General features: G+C 37.0%; 1 protein-coding gene across 3 annotated transcripts in view; it reads left to right on the top strand.

The window, feature by feature from the left end:
* The window catches only part of LOC126484184 (ATP-dependent RNA helicase DHX30-like), a 317910-nt gene that overhangs the window by 225659 nt on the left and 70479 nt on the right, over positions 1-21772 (top strand). For all 3 annotated transcript variants that reach the window (XM_050107597.1, XM_050107596.1, XM_050107598.1), the window contains 2 exons: positions 9973-10208; positions 19909-20125. In XM_050107597.1, coding sequence (XP_049963554.1) covers positions 9973-10208; positions 19909-20125 — 453 coding nt within the window. The remainder of the gene's footprint in view (positions 1-9972; positions 10209-19908; positions 20126-21772) is intronic.

Genomic DNA, 21772 nt, shown 5'->3' with positions numbered 1-21772 from the left:
TTCATCTACTCAGGTTGTACCGCAAATTCCTCTTCTCCCCGATTCTATTCAGTACCTCATCATTAGTCTGTGATCAACCCATCTAATCTTCAGCATTCTTATGTAACACCACATTTCAAAAGCCTCTATTCTCTTCTTGTCTACACTGTTTATCATCCATGTTTCACTTCCATACATGGCTACACTCCATACAAATACTTTCAGAAAAGACTTTCTGACACTTACATCTGTACTCGATGTTAACAAATTTCTCTTCTTCAGAAACGCTTTCCTTGCCATTGCCAGTCTACATTTTATATCCTCTCTACTTCGACCATCATCAGCAATTCTGTGCCACAAATAGCAAAACTCATCTGATTTAATTTGTCTACATCCCATTATCCCTGTTTTGCTTTTGTTGATGTTCGTCTCATATTCTCCTTTCAAGACATTGTCTATTCTGTTCAGCTGCTCTTCCAGGTCCTTTGCTGTCTCTGACAGAATTACAATGTCATCTGGAAACCTCGAAGTTTTTTATTTATTCCCCATGGATTTTAATTCCTCCTCCAAATTTTTCCTTTGTGTCCTTTACTGCTTGCTCAATATGTAGATTGAATAACATCAGGGACAGGCTACAACCCTGTCTCACTCCCTTCCCAACCACTGCTTCCCTTTTGTGCCCCTTGACTCTTACAGCTGCCATCTGGTTTCTGTAAAAATTGTAAAGAGCATTTTGCTCCTTGTATTTTTTTACCTGCCACTTTCATTATTTGAAACAGAGTATTCCAAACAACATTGTCAGAAGCTTTTTCTAAGTCTACAAATGCTAGAAATGTAGGTTTGTGTTTCCTTAGCCTACCTTCTAAGATATGTCGTAAGCTCGGTATTGCCTCACGTGTTCCTACATTTCTACGGAATCCAAACTGATCTTCCGTGAGATCGGCTCCCACTAGTTTTTACTTTCGTTTCTGAAGAATTTGTGTTAGTATTTTGCAACCATGACTTCTTACACTGATAGTTCGGTAATTTTCACACCTGTCAACACCTGCGTTCTTTGGGATTGGAACTATTATATTCTTCTTGAAGTCTAAGGGTATTTCGCCTGTCTCGTACATCTTGCGCATCAGCTGGAAAAGTTTTGTCATGGCTGGGTCTCCCAAGGCTATCAGTAGTTCTAAAGGAATGTTGTCCACTCCTGGGGCCTTGTTTCGACTTAGGTCTTTCAGTGCGCTGTCCAATTGTTAATACAGTACCATATCTCCCATTTCATCTCCATCCACAGCTTCTTCCAATTCCATAATATGGCCCTCGAGTACATCGGACTTGTATAGACTCTCCATATACTCCTTCTACTTCACTGCTTTCCCAACTCTGCTTAGGACTGGTTTTCCCTCTGAGCTCTTGATGTTCATACAGGTGGTTCTCATTTCTCCAAAGGTCTCTTTAATTTTCCTGTAGGTGGGATCTATCTTACCCCTATGCCTCTACATCCGTACATTTGTCCTCTAGCCATCCCTGCTTAGCCATTTTGCACTTCCTGTCGATCTCATTGTTTAGACATTTGTATTCCTTTTTGCTTGCTTCATTAACTACATTTTTTATATTTTCTTCTTTCATCAATTAAATTCAATATCTTTTCTGTTGCCCAAGGATTTCTACTAGCCCTCATCTTTTTTCCTACTTGATACTCTGCTGTCTTAACTATTTCATCTCTCAAATTTACCGATTATTCTTCTACTGAATTTTTTCTCCTGGTTTTTGTCAACCATGCCCTAATGCTATTTGAAACTCTCTACAACCTCTAGTTCTTTCAATTTACTCATGTCCCATCTCCTTAACATCCTACCTTTTTGTATTTTTTCAGTTTGAATCTACAGTTCATAACCAATAGATTGTGCTCATAGTACACATCTGCCCCTGAAAACATCTTAAAATTTAAAACCTGTTTCCTAAATCTCTATTTCACAATTATATAATCAATCTGAAACCTTCTGGAGTCTCCAGGCCTCTTCCACGTATACAACCTCCTTTCATGATTCTTAAACAAAGTGTTAGGAATGACTAAGTTATGCTCTATGCAAAATTCTACCTGGCAGCTTCCTCTTTCATTCCTTACCCCTATTCCATATTCATCTACTACTTTTCCTTCTCTTCCTTTTCCTACTATCGAATTCCAGTCCCCCATGAGTATTAAATTTTCATCTTCCTTAACTATTTGAATGATTTCTTTTATCTCATCACACATTCCTTCAGTCTCTTCATTGTCTGCAGAGCTAGTTGGCATATAAACTGGTACTACTGTGGTAGAGATGGGCTTCGTGTTCATCTTGGCTACAATAATGGGTTCATTATGCTGCTCGTAGTAACTTATTTGTGTTCCTATTTTTTATTCATTATTAAACCTGCTCTTGCATTAAAATTATTTGATTTTGTATTTGTAACCCTACATTCACCTGATCAGAAGTCCTGTTCCTCCTGCCACTGAACTTCAATAATTCCCACTATATCTAACTTTAACCTATCTATTTCCCTTTTAAAATTTTCTTACCTAACTATCTAATTAAGGGATCTGACATTCCACAATCCGATCCGTAGAATGCCAGTTCTGTTTCTCCTGGTAACGACATCCACCTGAGTAGTCCCTGTCTGGAAATCCAAAAGGGGGACTATTTTACCTCCAGAATATTTTACCCAAGAGTACACACTCTTCATTTAAACATGCAGTAAATCTGTGTGCCCTCGGGAAAAATTATGGCAGTAGTTACCCCTTGCTTTCAGCCATTCACAGTACCAGCACAGCAAGGCTGTTTTGGTTGATCTAACAAGGCCAGATCAATAAATTATCCAGACTATTGCCCCCGCAACTACTGAAAAGGCTGCTGCCCCTCTTCAGGAACCATACGTTTGTCTGGCCTCTCAACAGATATGACTCAATTGTGGTTGCGCCTAAGGTACGTCTATCTGTATTGGCAAGGTACGGAAGCCTCCCCACCAGCGGCAAGGTCCAGGATTCACGGAAGGGAGGGGATGGGGTGGGGGGGGTGCATGCACGAGTACATAAAATCCAATGGTGTAAGTATGTTAAGTATAAGCATAGAGCACATGTATGGTTACATAAAATCCAATGTTATAGATACAGCAACTGAGGTGCTGGGAATAAGGGAAACAACCACAGCTATACAGCAGGATAGTGGTGGAAGGAAATAGAAGTGGCAGTTAAAAGAGGAACGCATTCAACTGGTGGCTGAATGATAAATCGGAAGTAACAAGAACAATCAACAAGGAAAAAAAGAATGAAGTGATAAAAAAGATAAGGCTAGCAAAGAATAAAGCATGGGAAATGATATGTGCAATAGCAATGGCAATAGCAAACTGGGATTAGGGAGAGTGAAACAAGCGTGATTGGTATTAAAAGGTCTTCGACAAGAGACAAAAGTCAAAACCAGTCTCCAGCTGATAACACCAAAAGAGTGGGAAGAATATATGTGAAAATTATTAAAAAAGGACAGAGAAGAGTATCTGGAGGAAGGAACAATGGAAGAAAAGGAGCAGGAAGAGGATGAGATCTATGTTTCAGAAACTGAGGTGAATAAGGTATTAAGAACAGGGAAGAATGGTAAATAACCAGGACCAGTCAATATCAATCCGGAGCTCTTAAAATATGGTGGTGACAAAACTGTGAAACTAATAATATGCTTATTCAATAAAATGTTACACGGAGATTCAGTACCCAAGGAAATGAAGGTGGACTATATTAATACTATATTTAAGGGAGGGGATCACAAAAGCTGTTCGAGCTACTGAGGAATATGTGTTAGAAACACATTAATGAGAATTTTCGGGAAAATAATTAAAAATAAGCTGGAAATAAATTTTAAAACCCGGGAAGAACAATGTGTCTTTGATCTGGTAGATCATGCATAGATTATATTTTCACATTACAGCATCTCTAAGAGAAAAAATAGGGAAAATAAAAAAAAAAACATGATTAATTTTCATAGATTTAGAAAAAGCATATGATGCTGTCCTGAGAAAACTACTTTGGAGAGCATCATATTTGGCAAACATAAAGGGTCCTTTAATTAAAATAATACAAGAAATAGATAACATGTCAAGTGAAAATTGGTAGTACACTTTCACAAAAATTTGGAACAAGCAAGGGTCTATTACAAGGCTGCCCCATGTCACCAACATTATTTAGAATTTAGATAGATAAGACATGGTCTTGTAAATTCAGTGGAGTGGGGCTGTAAACTAAAGATGGAGTTTATTTATATCACTTACTATTTCCTGAAGATCAAGTAGTTACAGCACAAGACGGAAGGTTGCAAATTCCATGTGTAACCAATTAGCAATGGAATACGGAAACTGGGGATTGAAGATAAAGCACCAGAAAACAGAATACCTCATTAATGATCCAGATGACTTAAAAGAGGAAAAGAAAATTAAGGTGGTCAGTACTTTCTGTTATTTGGGATCCATTTTAGAATTACAGGGAAAATCAGGGATAGTAATTAATAAAAGAATTAGCAGTGGAAGGAAGGTCATTGGGATGCCTCAACCTTATGGAGCTGAAATTTAATAAACTGAATTAAAAAACCAAATATAAATCGATTGAGAGAGTGTAGATATATATGGAGTGGAGACTTGGACTACAAATCTGAAACGCCTAAAAAAACTGCAAGCAGTAGAAATGGACTTCTGGAGAAGATCAGCAAAAATTTCTATAAAAGAGAGAGTAAGAAACGATGAAATAATAAAGAGAATGGGAGTAAGAGAAAGAATACGTGATGTGATGGATAGAAGGAAGTTACAATGGAACGGGCATGTAAGAAGAATGGAGGAAGCCAGAATTCCAAAAATGACTCTGGAATGGGAACCAGAGGGAAAGAAGAGGAGAGCACATCATGAGGAGACAAATTAAGATCTTGTGTAAATGATGTAATAATTTCTGGGTATTTGTGACATTAGAGAAGAAACTTTTGTGTAGAGGAAAACCTCAATAAATAAAGGAAATAATAATTAAATGAAATAAAACCCCACTATGCTGGCCCCAAGCTCGGAGCCCCATTTGCAAGAGATGGGGAAGTAGGAGGGGGAGGCGTAACAGCTTGTAAAAAAAACTTGGGTCCATCTGGCTTCGGATGGTAGCACCCAGTAAGAGCCCCTGCCAAGGGTTACTAGGTGAAACCCAGTCAGTGGTCTCAAAGGCGCAAGAGGAAGCTCAGTTCCCAGTGGCTGAGACTTTGGAAGAACGTAGTGGAGTAAACCACAAAAAGCAATCATTTCAGACTAACAATCCGATCTTGCTTTGGAATTTATTTCCTCCACCTACACTTTCATATGCAGAATGGAAATGTTGCTAAATGAGAGCACTACCCCAGGTGGTAACTTGAAAAAGGAATCTACCATTGCAATGCGACGTGCACCGGGACCTAGGGTTATGGGGAGTCCCACCACTTGCATACAAAAAGACTCAGGGCATCTTGAAACACCGTACAAACTGAAATTCAGGAAAAAATATTTCATTGTAACCATAAACGTAAATTCAGTCCTTCGAGTCGGAAAATGGATAGAATTGGAAAAGCTCCTGTACGACCACGAAATTCAGATCTTGGCTGTACAAGAGACCAGATTCCTAGATGAGCACATCATGGACACACAGCACTACAGAGTGTTCACAGGAAAGCCAGCAATAAAGATAATGACTAACACCCCTCTCCTTCCTGGGACTGCCTTTTATGTAAACAAAACTGTAGCGAACAAAGTCATAAACTTCTCATCAAAACCTAAAATATTATCCATACTGACAATCAATTGCAAAAACAAGAAATATACTCTTATAAACTGCCATGCTTGAATTAACAAAGATAACAGAAGAACCCACAGGAAGTTGATGACTTCTGGGATCTACTGGAAACAGAATTCTCCAGGATAGCTGTGAACCATACAAAAATCCTTCTTGGAGACTACAGTGCACAGATTGGGACAGGAAGAAAATATGGACACACAGCAGGAGACTGCCCAGCACACAGGAGAACAAATCAGAATGGAGAAATGCTCATTGGACTCTTCAGAACTTTCCAGTTGAAGCTGATATCAACTAATTTTTGAAAACTCGCAAGAAAAGCAAAGACATGGGTATCTCCAAATCCAAACCTAGGAGAGTCCGATTAGACCATGTAGGAATAACCAGGACAAACATTAGAGAAATGATGAATGTTAAAGTAATCAGAGGTGGTAAATTTGACTCTGATCACTACCTCTCCATAGTTAAAATGCATTTTTCCCACGAAAAGAAAGAGACACCCAAAGTGACCAAATATGACACCAACCAAATGAACATCAACCAAGACATAAGTAACTTCTGAGAAAAAATCCGCTTCCCTAGAACAGAGACCTGGCAACACCTCAATGAATCCGCAATGAAAACGCTCAGTCTGGCAAAGACAAAATGGACAATCTGGTGGAGTGAAGAATGTGAGAAAGCACTTGAAAAGAATCAACACATGGAAAAGTTCAGGAAATAGGGAACACTGGGAACATTTCAGAAAACAAACAAAAGAAACATCAAGGATATTCCACAGAGTAAAATGAACATTTGATGATACAAAATCCCCTGGACAGCTTCACAAAAATAATAGCAGAGATTTATTTCAAACTTTTAAAGACAAGCTCAAAGGATATCAGCTCCCAAGTGTAAGCTTCAAAAATGAACAGGGCATAATTGGATTCAACGATCAAGAAAATTGCCATATACTAGCCAGATACTTCGACAAGCTGCTCAACTGCCCACCTCCAACCACAAACTGGAACTACTGGCTCCTCCTGAGAATCTAGATGATGATATGCCACCAACAAAAGAAGAATTAAAGGAAGCCCTAAAAAGTCTCAAGAACAACAAGGCAATCAGAGAAGACAACATCAGCAAAAATGCTGAAATGGGCAGAACCGGAAATCCTAGCAAATCCCAGCAAATATGGGAGACAGAAAAACTGCTAGGTGAATGGAAAATGGCACTGATCCACCCATTCCATAAGAAAGGTGACAAACAAGATGTAAACAACTACAGAGGTGTGTCATTACTCCCAGTCACCTACAAAATCCTCTCAAATATGCTGATGAACAGAACTCAAGGAATCCTAGATAAACAACTTGGAGAATTCCAGTATGGATTCCGGAAAGGCCGCTCATGTGCCAAACAAATTTTTAATTTGAAATCAAGAATCTGACACAGAATGCTGAATGGCAAAAATATAGTGGTTTCTTTCATTGACTTCAAAAAAGCCTTTGACTCAGTGGATAGAGAGAGATCCTAGGTAGGATCATCTGAGAATTTGGGGTCAAAAACAAGCTGGCAAACATTATTAAAAAAAACCTTAACAGGCACAACTTCCAAAGTGAAGTTCATGGGAGAATTGTCCCAAACATTTGAAATAAAGAGAGGTGTGCAACAGGGCAATGGATTATCACCAATACCATTTAACTCTGTTCTGGAGAAGATTGTGAGAATTTAGAATTCCAAACTTGAAAATCAAGGGATGAACCCAATCTGTCTAGGAAGAAAATTCGGAGGAATCAAAGTCAGTTGCGTGGCTTTAGCTGATGATTTTACAATACTTTCAGAGAACATAGAAGAAGCGGCCATACAAGTCAACCTACTCAAAAGGATCGCTGGCAAGACAGGACTTAGGATCTCGAAAGAGAAGAGCAAAGTCATGACAAGTGACAAACATGGACCACAATTTCTTAAAACATAGATGGACAGATTGAGGGGGTAAAAATATTCAAATACTTCAGTGAAGCTGTACAAGAGAACAGACTGGAGAAAGCTGCTGTGGGGGCTGGATCCCAAAAATGGAGAGAGCTTAAGGATTAACTAAAAACATTTATAACAAAAAGTGCATCTCTTGGAATGCCAAAATTAAGCACTACAGTGTTGTGGTAAAAACAGAGTGCCTATATGTCAGTGAGTGCCTATCAATGAATTACAAGTTGGAAAAGCTGCAGGTACTAGAAAGAAGAATATTATGGAAAATCATAGGTGCAACCCAGGCTGAAACTGGCTGGAAACTTCGGAGAGACAACGACATGTACAAAAAGGTGGATAAAATCTTGGAGACCTTGAAAAAGAGGCGGTTATCATTTCTAGGACACCTGTACGGAATGGACAAAACCAGACAACCAAAAGAATATTAGACTACCTGTGGAAAAAGGAAATGATGATGACATGGATTAAGGAAGCTCATAAGGATCTGGAAAGGTTCAGCATTCAGGAAGTTCAGATGTTAAATAGGGATACAGTCCAGACCATCATTCGAAGCTTGGAAGGATTCCTAATCGAAAGAACTAAGAAGACTGGAAGATCTTGGACGGATCAACAGAAGCAACAGCACAGCGTCCATATGAAAGAGTACTGGAGAAAGAGGATACTTAAGACAAAGAAGAAATGAAATTGTAGTGTGATCCTAAGTGATCAATTCGCAAATAAAAATAAAATAAAATAAAAATAACTTTGACAGATGCCTGTCAGGAGAACCAAGACCAGTTAACAGATCCTGAACATTCACTGAGAAACTATGTATGTCTGTGATGTTACGGAGTTTGTCCCATTCATTGCTTTTTAGTGTGTGAAGCATGTGCCAGTTAATACTCTGTGGCAGACAAACGTCAGTTGGCTGCAATTCTCGTTTGCCTCATGGGGAGGGTGGGTGGGGAATAATAATAATAATAATAATAATAAGACAATCATAAACAAATTCTTTTGGAATATAATTAAATATATTTAATAACAGTATATTAATGGCAGGCACTGCCTGTTTATTGCACTAGTGGTAGGATTACAAATGTAAACATGAAAAATTTTGTGACTTTAAAGCATCCAGGCCAGAGGGGATACAGAATAACAAGTTTTAATCTGAATAGTATAGACTAACTACAGGGAACTGCCTATGAACTTCACAAAATATATCATATATGTAACATGTCAATATCACTACAAAAATAAGTCATGGCTGTCTGAGAACAAAAACCAGTAAGGGCAAAAATAGAAATAGAAAACAGGTTCATAAAGCAACTAGACAGATTTAAATTTTTAGGGATCATGTTGATGTCCAGAGGAGATCTAGATCAAAAAGACAGAATTTTGACATCCAGTTACCTAAATGGTACCATTAGAGGTTCTATTCAGAATAAAGTAACATCAGAAACTCATATTAAATTTTATTAAGTTAGGTCAGTACCATCACGCTTTTTGGAATGAACTATGGGTGATTAAACTACAAAAGAATTCTAGATATTAGGAATGAATATTTGAAAAACAGAGATATCATCTGTTGCACATGCACAATGAAGTTGAAAATATATTCAAAATCAACAACACTATACAAGTTATGGATGTCTATCTTTGAATATTATCAAACTAAAAGTTCGACAAATTAATAATAGTTTATACAGACTGTTCAGAATGTTTCATACTACCCTCAAAATTACTTACTTTTGATTTTTTAACCTCTTACTCGGCACTTTTTTGAGCACAGGAAATTACTACGTACAGCCAACTGTGTAGTAGAGGTGTAAGTAAACCTACGTTCTCGGTGCAGCTCAATAGTGTTTGCTATGTCTCCAACACTGAATAATATAATACAGCTCATATACGCTGTTCAGGCTGTCAACATACCTTGATGACCTATTTCCAGTTTAGAACGTGCAACACAGTAGCATATACTGATTTCTCTAATGTGCAAAGAGCAGGCTACTTTGATTTTAATTAGTTTTGTTTTATTTCACAGTAAAACTATTTTTATATACATGCATAAGGCTTATTCTTTCATTTCCTTAAGTCCACAGATATATAGGTGGTGCAAAACTCTTGTAAGCAGCTTATGAGGATTTCATGAGGTTTATTTTAAAAAAATGCAGTGAATTTTCAAACATTAAAAATATTCTTCTGATTATTGCATGACTCCTGTAAAGCAGAAAGCATTTTTCCAGGTGTACACAACCAGTGCTTACCATTACAACAGTTCTCAGTGGAGAAGTGGATCTATTTCAAGGTGCCCTCACAGAAAAGGATCACATCCGTGAAACTAAAAGAGAGCACCATTCAACAAGTGATCATATTGCCCTGTGGAAAATACATAGAATGCTATGGCAAATGAAAACTGGGGATTTCAGAAGCCTTTGTCAGCATATGAACATAAATGTTCCCAGCATTGACCTTATTGCCAGTGAGTATAATATCTTATCACCAGTTGCACAAAGCATTGTATTGTTTTCTTCCTTGTATTTAGCTGGAAAAAATAAAAGAATAATGCTAAACATATGAATTTTCTGTTATTGCACTCTTCTTCTTCTTCTTCTTCTTCAAGTTAAGCTGGACTCTAGCAGAAGGGTGACAGCAGGTTTAATTAATAAGTAAATTGTTTTATAATAAGAGTAATGTGTCAATACCAGAGAAGGAAAGTTGCTACTCACCATATAGTGGAGATACTGAGTCACGATAGGCATAACAAAAAGATTCACCAATTATAGCTTTCGGCCATTAAGGCATCTCTACTATATGGTTAGTAGTAACTTTCCTTCTTTGGTATTGTTGCATTCAGTCCTGGATTTTCCATTGTTTGATACGAGTAATGTGTGGCATTCTCGCTGATGAAGCTCTAAATTGAAGGTCATTGGTCCATTTTGCTGTAAGATGAGTAGGAATAAAGTTCTTAAAAAACCCTCTGTTTAATTCTGAGATAGAGAGCTAGTGTACATAAATTACAAAATCAGAATTTATGTTAGCTTTTGCATAGATATGTTCAAGACTGCCTACAGAACCATTTCTAAACAACTTAGATAATACAAGTAGCAATGACTTGGCATTTACATTAGAAGTCTTGTAACATCTGAGAATAATTAATCGTTGTGTCAAACATGTACCAAGAACTACTGCACAGGATTTTGACATATCAAATGTATACACTTTACTGCCTATCTTGGTGTAATTCAACTGAGTTTTCAGCACTGTAACAAATGAAGTAACTGGAAGCCCAGCAGTGCTACACAGGAACTAAATATTAATTCCCAACACAGAATGGAATGGAGGATGGTAAGCTAGTGGAAGGGATTCTGTCAGTTGGCCATCAGGAAAGGCTATTATGAATAAATATTGTGTAACTGCACTGGAAGTATCTGTTGAAAGTAGTGAACTGAATACCCAAAATGTTGAATTTCAATGCATTACTTTATAAAAACATAGTGTAATAGTATTAAAAAGTACTGCACTTCTCAGTGTTATCAATGTAATCACTCTTAATATTGTCTTTCACCCACTTATTTCATACCCAGTGAAGTTGTTCCTCTCACATTTTTGTAAAATTTAATCTGTTAGTCTCTGCCCCAGTTTATTAAATTATATCATACTCAGCAACATATGAATGGATGCAATTGACCACAGGCAACTTTTGTTATGTAGAGGAAAAATGGATGGTGAACCACTATCAGATTTTCATTTACAAAAAAGTGCCACTTCCTTTGTTGTCTCAGAAATTACCATTCAACTTTTATCTGTTTGTGGCTGTTGCACATGTAAATTTTTGTACGCAATTAATATCTTATATTGGGATTTCTTGGTTATCAATTGGCTTCTGATGTCACATCATTTGAATGCAGTTGTATAAATGGAAATTTCAAGAGTATGTGTCTGCCTTACAGCCATTCCACAAATGATGCTTTTCATATAATATTGGAGGAGAGACAACTCATACCTATGATTAGTGCCATTGAGGGCATTTGTCCTTAAGTAGTATATTTAGTCTCTCACTTCTTGGAATTGCCATTAACAGTTATTAGCAACAGTAGCTGTCACTTGGAGTCCAGGCAAAAAGTCTGGGTACTGCTTGTCCATTCTGTCCACTGCCTCCACTAACCTCAAAATAGGCATTCTTCATAAATTTGCTCTTAATGCATTGCCTTGTGTAGAAGTCAGTTGACAAGATAATAGTTTATTCATATTTTCACTGTCCCTTCAAAGAGAGGTTTCTAGGACCCAGTGATATGACACAGTGCCATTGTCTGTTCGGAACCATACTAATGCTGTGCACTGCTACTACAACATTACATGGACAAAGGACACATTACTGCAGGTGACGTACCTGTGATCATTGCCCCACACAAAACTCTGCACATGGTGCAACGAATCATCTTCCATGGAGATCTTATGCTCCAGATGAGGAACTCTGGATTAATCTCCAGCACTGAGGGGTACTTATCACACGTATTCAGTAAGGGCTCAAGGATAATTGTATGATACAGGCACCTATATTTTAGCCGTATGTCCTGGAGGAGGTTAAGGTCATGGTGTACAGGTTTGATGTGAAACCGTATGTCCTACTGCCTACAAGGTACATCAGATGTTTGCGCCTTGGACATGTCATACCACTGCACAGCAGACCCAAAATATGGCTATCGTGGACCATCACTCCATGAAGGTAGTCCTTGTGAACATCCACTTTTGTGTATCAACTACTCGAAACATCACCCTCCACATTCACCTGTTTTCAAGAAGGAACAGATGATCCAGGAATACAAATTTGTTGGCCTTCAGTCATATACTGAGGCACAGAAAAAATATGAACATCTACATCCTGTGGACATGATGATCAATTATGCAGGTTGTACCTGCACACACATCAGTAACTGGGCAGTACTACAGGGATGTCCTGAAAACATTTGAAGTCCATATCAGGAGCGAAAGACCACATTTCCATGAAGGAGGCTGGATGCTGCACCACCATAATGCACGGCAGCACATTGCCAATGTTGCTGTTGAGTATCTTGCAAAAATCAATGTGAAGTGCATCCCTCACCCTCCCTATAGTCTGAATTTAGACCCATGTAACTTTTTTTCTATTCCCTAACACGAAGAAACACCTTTGTGGGAGGCATTATCAATCATCAGATGCAGTGGTGAAAGCTGCGGTGATGATTTTGAAGGATCTCTCAAAAAATGATTTCCAGCATGTATTTGAAGACTGGCAGAAACACTGGGACAAGTGTATCGCATCCATGGGAGACTACTTTGAGAAGGACTATCAAAATTATGAGGATGAGTAAAGATACGTTGTCAAAAAAAAAATTATGGCCATTCTTTATTGAACAGTCCTCGTATTTGGAGTTTTTCATCGAAACATAAGAAGTTTAAGTACGAAAAATGAGCCTCTCATTTCATTTCAAGACATGGAAAAGTCTGTAAGTATTTCTATATGTGTGCTATGGGTAGCAAAACATAATTTGAAAGTCACAGAAATCAAACAGATGCACCTAGATGAATACAAGTTAGTATTACTTACACCTAATATCAGGAAACGGGAAGTGATTATATGCCCAAAAAGTGGAATAAACTCTCTCACCAAGGACCTAAGTCAGTACTGTATAAAACAGTGCTGTGAGTGCTGTGCTTCAGTAATAGACTTGCAACCCTGCAAGATAATAGTTGTGAAAGTGGCTATTAACAAGAGTGAATTAAGATAAAATGGGACCCATCTATGATCATATTAGTGTGCAAGACACATACTATTTAGGATTAATGGGGATATTGTACATGTACAACAAAGGGAGCATGAATGGTTACAGATTTGTTTGACCTGCTGAAAAACGACAGTGTATATACGACCTGGGACAACCGGGAGATCCAGGAAAAACCCGGGAATTTTTTCATCTGGGAGAAAACCAGGAAAAGCCCAGGAATTTTTTAGAATTCCAGGATATTTTTGTTTTGTTTTAGTTTTCAGTTAATTTTTTGTAATTTTGACTGGTAAGAAATAATACTCTAACAAAGGATATTACTGCGTCCCGCGACTGCAGAATAGAACTGCAGCAATAAAACAAGAACGAGAGAAAAAAACTAAAATATAACTTAAGTTGCAAAGGAAATGCGCCATATACACAACCAAACACAGTGCTCATACAAGCGTCTGCCAGTAGAAAAATGTGTCAAAGGCTTTAGGAAGACTATGAAATGCTTCATAACAACGAATTGCCTCCGATGAGCATGACGTCAAAACTGATTACATTAGATTCGTGTGAGCAGTTGTGAGTGGACCCATGCACATGCGCAGTTGAGTCTTGCATGTACCTTCTCCCGCTTCTGGCTAGAAAAGTGTGACTGTTAGCTGTATAAGCAAGCAGCAGGATGCTACCCGGAAAAATTTTACTGTCGCACGCAAGCTGCGATATTCACTGAGAACAAACTGGGGTATCTGCCTCGGGAGACAATTTCAGTTAAGCATTAATCACCTTGCAGAACAATGAAGTTATTTTTGTTGGTTTGCTAAAGAAACATGGCTTTATTAATCTTTTCCGCTGAGGCAGTCAATTTATTTGAAACGAAGTGTTTAATCCCACACTATTGGCTAGTTTCAACTCTTTGCTGTATTTCAAAAGAGCACGTTTTCAACTTATAGCACGTATGGCATTATGCCAAAATAAAAAAAACAAAAAACGAGACAATACAGTACTGGTACTCCAAGAAAACTTACAACCGAATCTGGACTCATGAATGTGCGCTTTAAGCTGAATTATGCATTTTAGTATGGTTCACGTAATTCCTCTGATGCCTTGTTTCTTTTATGACATAATGTAAAATCTTTTAATGTTTTACACTTACGAACATATGGGCTTCTGCATCATCGTAGCTGCGCAAGCACTGTGACGCCTGTTATCTGGCGCTCTCTGGCAACTGCTGAAACGAACCTCTTTCTAACAGGTCCCGGGAAAATATAGTGAATGATTGATTGAAAAGCATTACTTTCAAAGTAAATTTCCTTTTACACAAGAAGAGCAAAGTGTGAGAATGTGTGATGAATTTCTTAAATCACAGAGCATTTGACTCTCATTTAAAAATTAAGTATTTGAGGATGACCAGATAGAAAACACTTCTGTGTGATGTATCTTAAAGTGTAACAGTCGCAAAAAAAAATCATCATTATATGTGAAAGTTCTCTTGCAGCTTATTAATTGTAGAGACGAATATTGTATGTGAAAGCTCTGCTTTTCTTGTAGCAACACTATGCATATTAATGTACACCATTAACTTTTCCTATTTGTGTGCACGCACTTCTTAACAGTGATAATACTATTGGCTGACTACATCACGTGTCCTAAGCTCTGAATATTCGCTGTATCAGCTGGTGAAATCACATGACATGAGCTATGACTGGCTTACAAAAGTGCATAGCCATCTCGATTTCAATGCTTCGGAAAGTAACATGTGGCATTTGGTGGAATTCGAATTTATACTTTCGTAATATGAAAATATGCAGCGTAAATGGTCTTTTTTCTGAGTTTCGTTTTCTAAAGGGCTCAGAAATTCTACACCAGTGTATAAAACCAGAACCATCAAAGGACTGATAAGTTTTACAGTTCCAAGGAATAGTATACCGCTACTTAACACGGAAAAAGTGTGTTTTCACCCGGGAGAAAGTGTGTTTTTAACTGGGAGAATCCAGGAATTCGTTTCCTTGTCCGCATATACACCCTGAACGAGAACTGTCAGATATCTGGAGATAGACACCCAGTACTCTCTGAAAGGGTTTGCACAAAATTGCAAAAAACTGAATTGAGGAATGTAGAAAAATAGCTATTCTTTTAATGTACATATGCATCCTTTAATAGATACATAAAGCCATCTAGAAGTAAGAGCTTCAGCTTCAGTTATTAACATAAGTAGCTTAGCACCGGTCATAAGTTTTACTGGACTTCACAGGCATAGCATACAGTAGCTGCTTCTTCCTGTTGGTGCGTAACATTTTTCGGTCAAAGTCTTTCAAGATTCTCCTTAATTATGGGATATATAGAACATGAAGTGGAATGACTGAATAAATGAGTGTAGGCTGCAGGCAAGCCAATTAAAATGTTTGTCCACAAGAGCAAAAGTTCATTCACTGGGAACACAGAAACTAGCCTTAGTGGGAATTCGTTGGTGGTCAGGATTGTAGATGATGGATAGCATGTAGAAAGTGGCTGTCCAAGGTATGATGTGATTGTGAAGGAAGACGATGATGCAACAGCAAAGAGACATTAGAAAGACCTAGTCATTTTATAAAGGAGCTAGTTAGTTTTATGTTCCATGGATCACTTTGCAGGGTGGGGTTGGGGGGGGGGGGGGGGGGGGGGCTCAAGCAATATTTCAACACAAATCTCCCCCTTCGCAGTGCAACACTGTAACCACATAACCACAACGCTGTGGCTACACACATTTGCTCACTGTTGCAAATCTGAGATTGGACCATTCACTGTTTCTATTTCACTTCATCCTTCACAGTTCAGTATACCTTCTTCCTATCATCAAGCCTGATCTTTCTTTAGCTTTTGGTGAGCTATCCAATTGGCCATCTTACAACTAAATCTTCCTGCATTCTTTTGGTTAGATAGACATTATCCATTAGTTGACTATAGAATCAATCCCATATAACTCCAATTTATCTTGGAGAACTCTGTGATTCACACAGTCAAATCCCTTAGTTTGGTTACAGAAAATACCAGCCAATGCTATTTTATTATTTAATGGCTGTAAATTTTGATGAGAGAATACACAAATGGCATACTCAGTACAGCACCTTTTCTGAAACCAAAACTGCGATTTTCTGAGGATATTATAGTTGCTAAGGTGAGATACCATCTAGAATACATCACCTTCTCGAAGATTTTGGAAAATGTCAGGAGTGATACAGGTTGGCAGTCATTGACATCTCTCTTATCACCAATCTTAGAGATGTTTAACATCATAATATTTCAGTCTCTCTGGTAAAATGCCTTGAGTTAGTAATGGATTACAAATTTCAGGTAAGATTTGGCTTATTAATGGGAACAAATCTTTAGTACTCTATTGGGAAAAAAAAGCATCAGAACCAGATGAGCTTTTATTTTTGAGAGAATGTGTAGTTTTCTTAATATTGGAAGGAGAGGTTGGTGATACATTCCTATGATTGAATTTTATGAGAGTAACTGTTTTCACACATGTTTTGCTTTTTCTCTTGAAATGTTTGTTCCTATGCTTTTACTATATTTAAGAAATGCTTATTAAATATATTCGCCACAGTGATTAATCATTTATAGCCCTTCCATTCAGTTCAATTGCGATGTTATCCTATTCTGTGGCAGGTTGTCCTGTCTCTTGTTTCACTACATTCTATATAGCCTTAAGTCTGTTGTCGGAATTACTGATTACTGACAAAATATGTGCATGTCCCTTGATATTTTTTAAATAACCTTTCTTGGTAATTTTGAGTAGTTTTTACAGAGTGCAGCTACTGCAGGATGTGTACTTGTTCTTGCCAACAGAATCATTTTCCTTTTCCTTTCACAAGCTTCTTCTGAGAGTAAAGATCATATTGGACTTCCTGGATGGTATCGATGCACTGTTCGTAGATGGATGTGTTGGATAGTTGCTGAAGCCCTGTGGTTAACAGTTACGCTAAAAAGTTAATTAGCACAGGGTCAGTTTTGAAGTAAGAATGATGACTGTTTATACAGTTGTGATGTTAATTTAAATTTAATTGAAGAATGGTGTTGGGAAGAGAGGTGAGGCAAGATTGAAAGTTAAAAATTGTCACAAGGTAATAAGGTGTCTGTTAGATTCGAGGTGGGGAGGATCTTTATTCCTCCCAAAAATCTTTACAGCTACTTGTTTTTATTCTAGCATAATATTTCATAACCCCTCTTGTCTTATGCTATGCCCACACAGTGACCATATGCTTGTTAATTGTGGCAGGAATCTATGTTGAAAGTAAGAAAGTTTCGTACTATGTTTTATGATGTGTCTGTCTATTGCTCAGCACCATCTCTGTTAAGTCAATAGCATATAGGTATCGTGCACATACTAAAAAGATGTGTGAAGTTTGTACCTAGTGCCTTATTATTATCTTATTATAATTGTCAGAAAAGATGCTACACCAATTGTTATATTCTTTCTGAATTTTAATGTTTAGAATTTTCTTAATGTCCTTAACTCGACTTCAATGTGGAGTTACATTTTTTAGAGCCATAACCAGTGTAAATGACTGATTCAAATAGATGAAAGGAAAGGAAAGTACAATAATATTGCCTTTCTGTAGTGGATGCAGTATTTGATTTGTCTACTGTGCTAAATATCTTTATAAAGCGGTATCTTAACTCGGCAGTGTCATTACAGCTCATCAGAAGTCATAACCCTCACAGTTTCTAGCAAGCATACCTTCAGGAATTGACAGTAACTGAATATTTGTATGTAGAAAATAAAAGTTATTAATTTTCAGTTCGAGCAGCACTTTTAAACTAGTGTTCTCCTTTTAGCAAATTAATTAAAAGTTGAGAGGAAAGTATCAGCATTTTTTTACACTATGACTAATTGTTGGTGTGCCTTTTATTTATTGTGTGATGATACACAATAGCAGTGACACTTGGTTTGTTGTGAATTGTCCAGTCACTGTCTTACTGTTTACTGGTGTGTTTAACTTTGCTGCTGCTGCTGCTGATTTTGTGTGTGTGTGTGTGTGTGTGTGTGTGTGTGTGTGTGTGTGTGTGTGTGTGTGTAAATGAGTTGGTGGTGGTATGGAAACACACATATAAATAATTATAACACAAAGTTAGAATTTTTTCTATTGAATTATAGTTGTTGAGCATACATGATTTTTTTTAGTTTGTGTCTGAAATTATTTTTATGTAGTAAAGCTTTCAGATCATAGTATAAGTTGCCAAAGATTTTTATTGTTGCATACTTCCTCTCTGGAGCATACAATTGAACAATAGGTGGATCATTTCACTTCTTCTAGTATGATGTGTCTGAACTGTGATAAATGGATAGCAACAAACATCACACAGAAATGCTTCTGATTGCATCATTTTTTGGCAGAAATGTTACCTCATACCAGGCTCAAAGAGAAATGTGAGATAAAAATGGTCTTTCAAGGAATTTATAGTAATTTTACTAAAATTTGCCAATTGCAGCAATTCAGCTTTAAAGATGTTTTTCAACATACCTGAACAGTGTGAAAACAGCCTTAGATGTAATTGAAAAGTTAGTATTCATATCTCATTGCACAATACTAAATGGTTCCAAATAGTTTCTTTGGCTGAATTCCAAAATGACAAGTTTACTGGCATGAATTGTGATAAAGAGCTTTTTGAGGAAAATATGGCAATTGAAGAAAAACTTTCCAAAGAGTACGTTTGAGCTGTGACTAGTATGAAGTGATAGAACAAACAAAACCGCTAAAAAAAAAGGAAAAACTGTCATATTTACAACTTTCATTTCATGATGTGATGGGTGACATTGAAATTGTGTTCTTGTCTCTTACTCATCTCAAAAGCCTTGTAACTAAAAATATTTTGTCTTAACTGATGTTTTTTAAAATTTGTGTTTGACAAGCCAGAGAGTTTCTTGTAGTTGTGAAATACGTAAAACTCCAGGTATTTAAAATACAGTCTGAGTCGAGTTGGACAAATTAGTGGAGTATGGTACACTAAACTGTAGTGATATCAGTAGCTATCAAATACATTACTCTTAGTGAAAAAATTAAAACCTATTTGCAGTTTAACAATTTCTTTCAATAGAGAATGTATTCTTTAGTTTCATGACTAAACATGTGTCTTTCAGAACTATTCTCAAAACTGTGCAGCATAAGAAAAAATGGAAAATTATACTAGGTGCTTAGAATTGTAAGGATAATTGACAGAGGGAAAATAATTGATATTTTCTATGTAACATGTGAAAATAACTTAATGAAGTTAGTCAACAGTCTGATAGATATAATAATTATCCATGTTCTTCCTATTTTAAATGTCTGCAGAGTTTATGATCATTTGCAGATTCAATGCTTATCAGTGATGGAAATTTATTGCAAGAAAAAATCATTTATAAAATAAAATGTTTACATCAAGACTAAAACTTATTTAATTTCACAGGGTTGAATAAACTGTTTTCGGAATATCTGTATGAATGTAAGATACTTTGTCATTCTGAGAAGCTTACTGATGATGCCTCACCATGTAATAAATATCAGCTTCATGATGAATTGGTAAAGGCTGTGTTAATGTCAGGACTGGGAAATTTACTAGTCAAGCGCAACTGGAAAATTATGAATGGTCGCATAGTAAAAGACACAAATCTCACAGTCACAGAGTAAGTTTAACATTGTTGATTTTATTCTTCTTCAGAGGAGCTGGTGTATCGTATAACATATTATTTTGCAAAATAATGTGTGCTGAGCTGACAAATATCCCTATGCTTTCCCTTTCGATAGCTAAATGTAGCTGGTAGTAGATAAGAATTTGATGTCAACAGGTTTTTCAAACTAAAGACATTTAGTTTTTTTTATGGATGAAAATGTTGTGAAATTTAATTATGTCTTGTGTATAGGAAGGTCCACTTGCTATTTTATATGTGTGTAGGCAAAACAAAATGATACCTCCCCCCCCCCCCCCCACCCCCCCACCCCCCACCCACGATGATTTCATACTGAAAATTTCTTCTGTTTTTTCACTTGTACCATCATTGTCTCTTCAAACAAAAGATTTCTGCTAAAGAACCATGACCTCTTTAAGATTTTCTCTGATATACCGAACCTGCTCTCAAAACAGTAAAACACTGACACAAAACCTATAGCTAAGGCAAGTAGAACAACCGCTAAATTTGAAATACTTACTTCTGCTTATTAAATATAAAAGTTGCTGACAGTGAAACCTAAAGCAAGTCACTCTCTTACACATGAAACAATAACAAACCTGCTAAGGAAATAAGGTGCCGGTGTAGTTGATGACAATGTATTGTCTTGTTGAAACGTTGTGCATAAATGTATGTATCTTTAATGTTCACAAATCATTTGAGACAGCAGTTGCTGTAAAATATTCTTCACAGATCCAGGTAGTAGGAGAGATTATTCATATCAGATGGTACCCAACATCCCTACAAAATTCATCATTTTTGAATGTGAGTCTCATCACAGTATGACGTGATGTATACATGATGACAGTTTAACTGTAAATTTGTGTTCCATGTCAACAAAAGATGATTCATTGTCTGTACACTATATGTTATAACAGGTTTGTTTATAAATAAATCTTCTGCTACCAGTCATGATTTTTCTTTATTTTACTTTTCACATGACGCATTTCGGGAAATGATTCCCAGTTTCAGGTCAACAAAATGAAGCAGTCTCTCACACACTGACAACATCAATAGAAATGGCTTAATCACACAAAAAACGCACTTGAAAATGGGAATCATTTCTTGAAACGCCTTTTGCGAAAAGTAAAATAAAGAAAAATCATGACTGTTAGCAGAAGATTTATTTATAAACAAACCTATTTTTTTCACAGTCACAGGCTTTCAAAAACCATTTATAATGGACCAAATTGGACACTAAATGTTGACTTTAATAAAGTGCTTGCTGTAATCTATTGAATATAAACATCAACAAACAGTCCTCTGAAAAGCAAAAAAAGATCAGAAGTGCAGTACTCTTCATACTCACACTTGCTAACTCTTATTTAATGAAGGAATACACATTTTTTAGTGTGCTATATGATTTAAAGTAGGTCACAGTATTAAAATATGCTTTGTTTAGACTGGTCATTCATTCATTTCAAATCACATTGTGACATTTCTCATCATATATCAGGTTGTAGTTCCTCGATGGCAGCGATCATGGCGAATAGTTGGCTGAGAGTGTGGGTGGGTACAGCACTATCCACATTAAATATGTTGTTGACACAGGCATTTGTTTTCATAGGTTTTACTTCCATAAATGTCGCCCCCCTGCCCCTCAGT

Source organism: Schistocerca serialis, chromosome 6 (genome assembly GCF_023864345.2).
Source record: "Schistocerca serialis cubense isolate TAMUIC-IGC-003099 chromosome 6, iqSchSeri2.2, whole genome shotgun sequence".
Classification (NCBI taxonomy): Eukaryota; Metazoa; Arthropoda; class Insecta; order Orthoptera; family Acrididae; genus Schistocerca; species Schistocerca serialis.
This window is presented reverse-complemented; position numbering and strand designations above follow the sequence as displayed.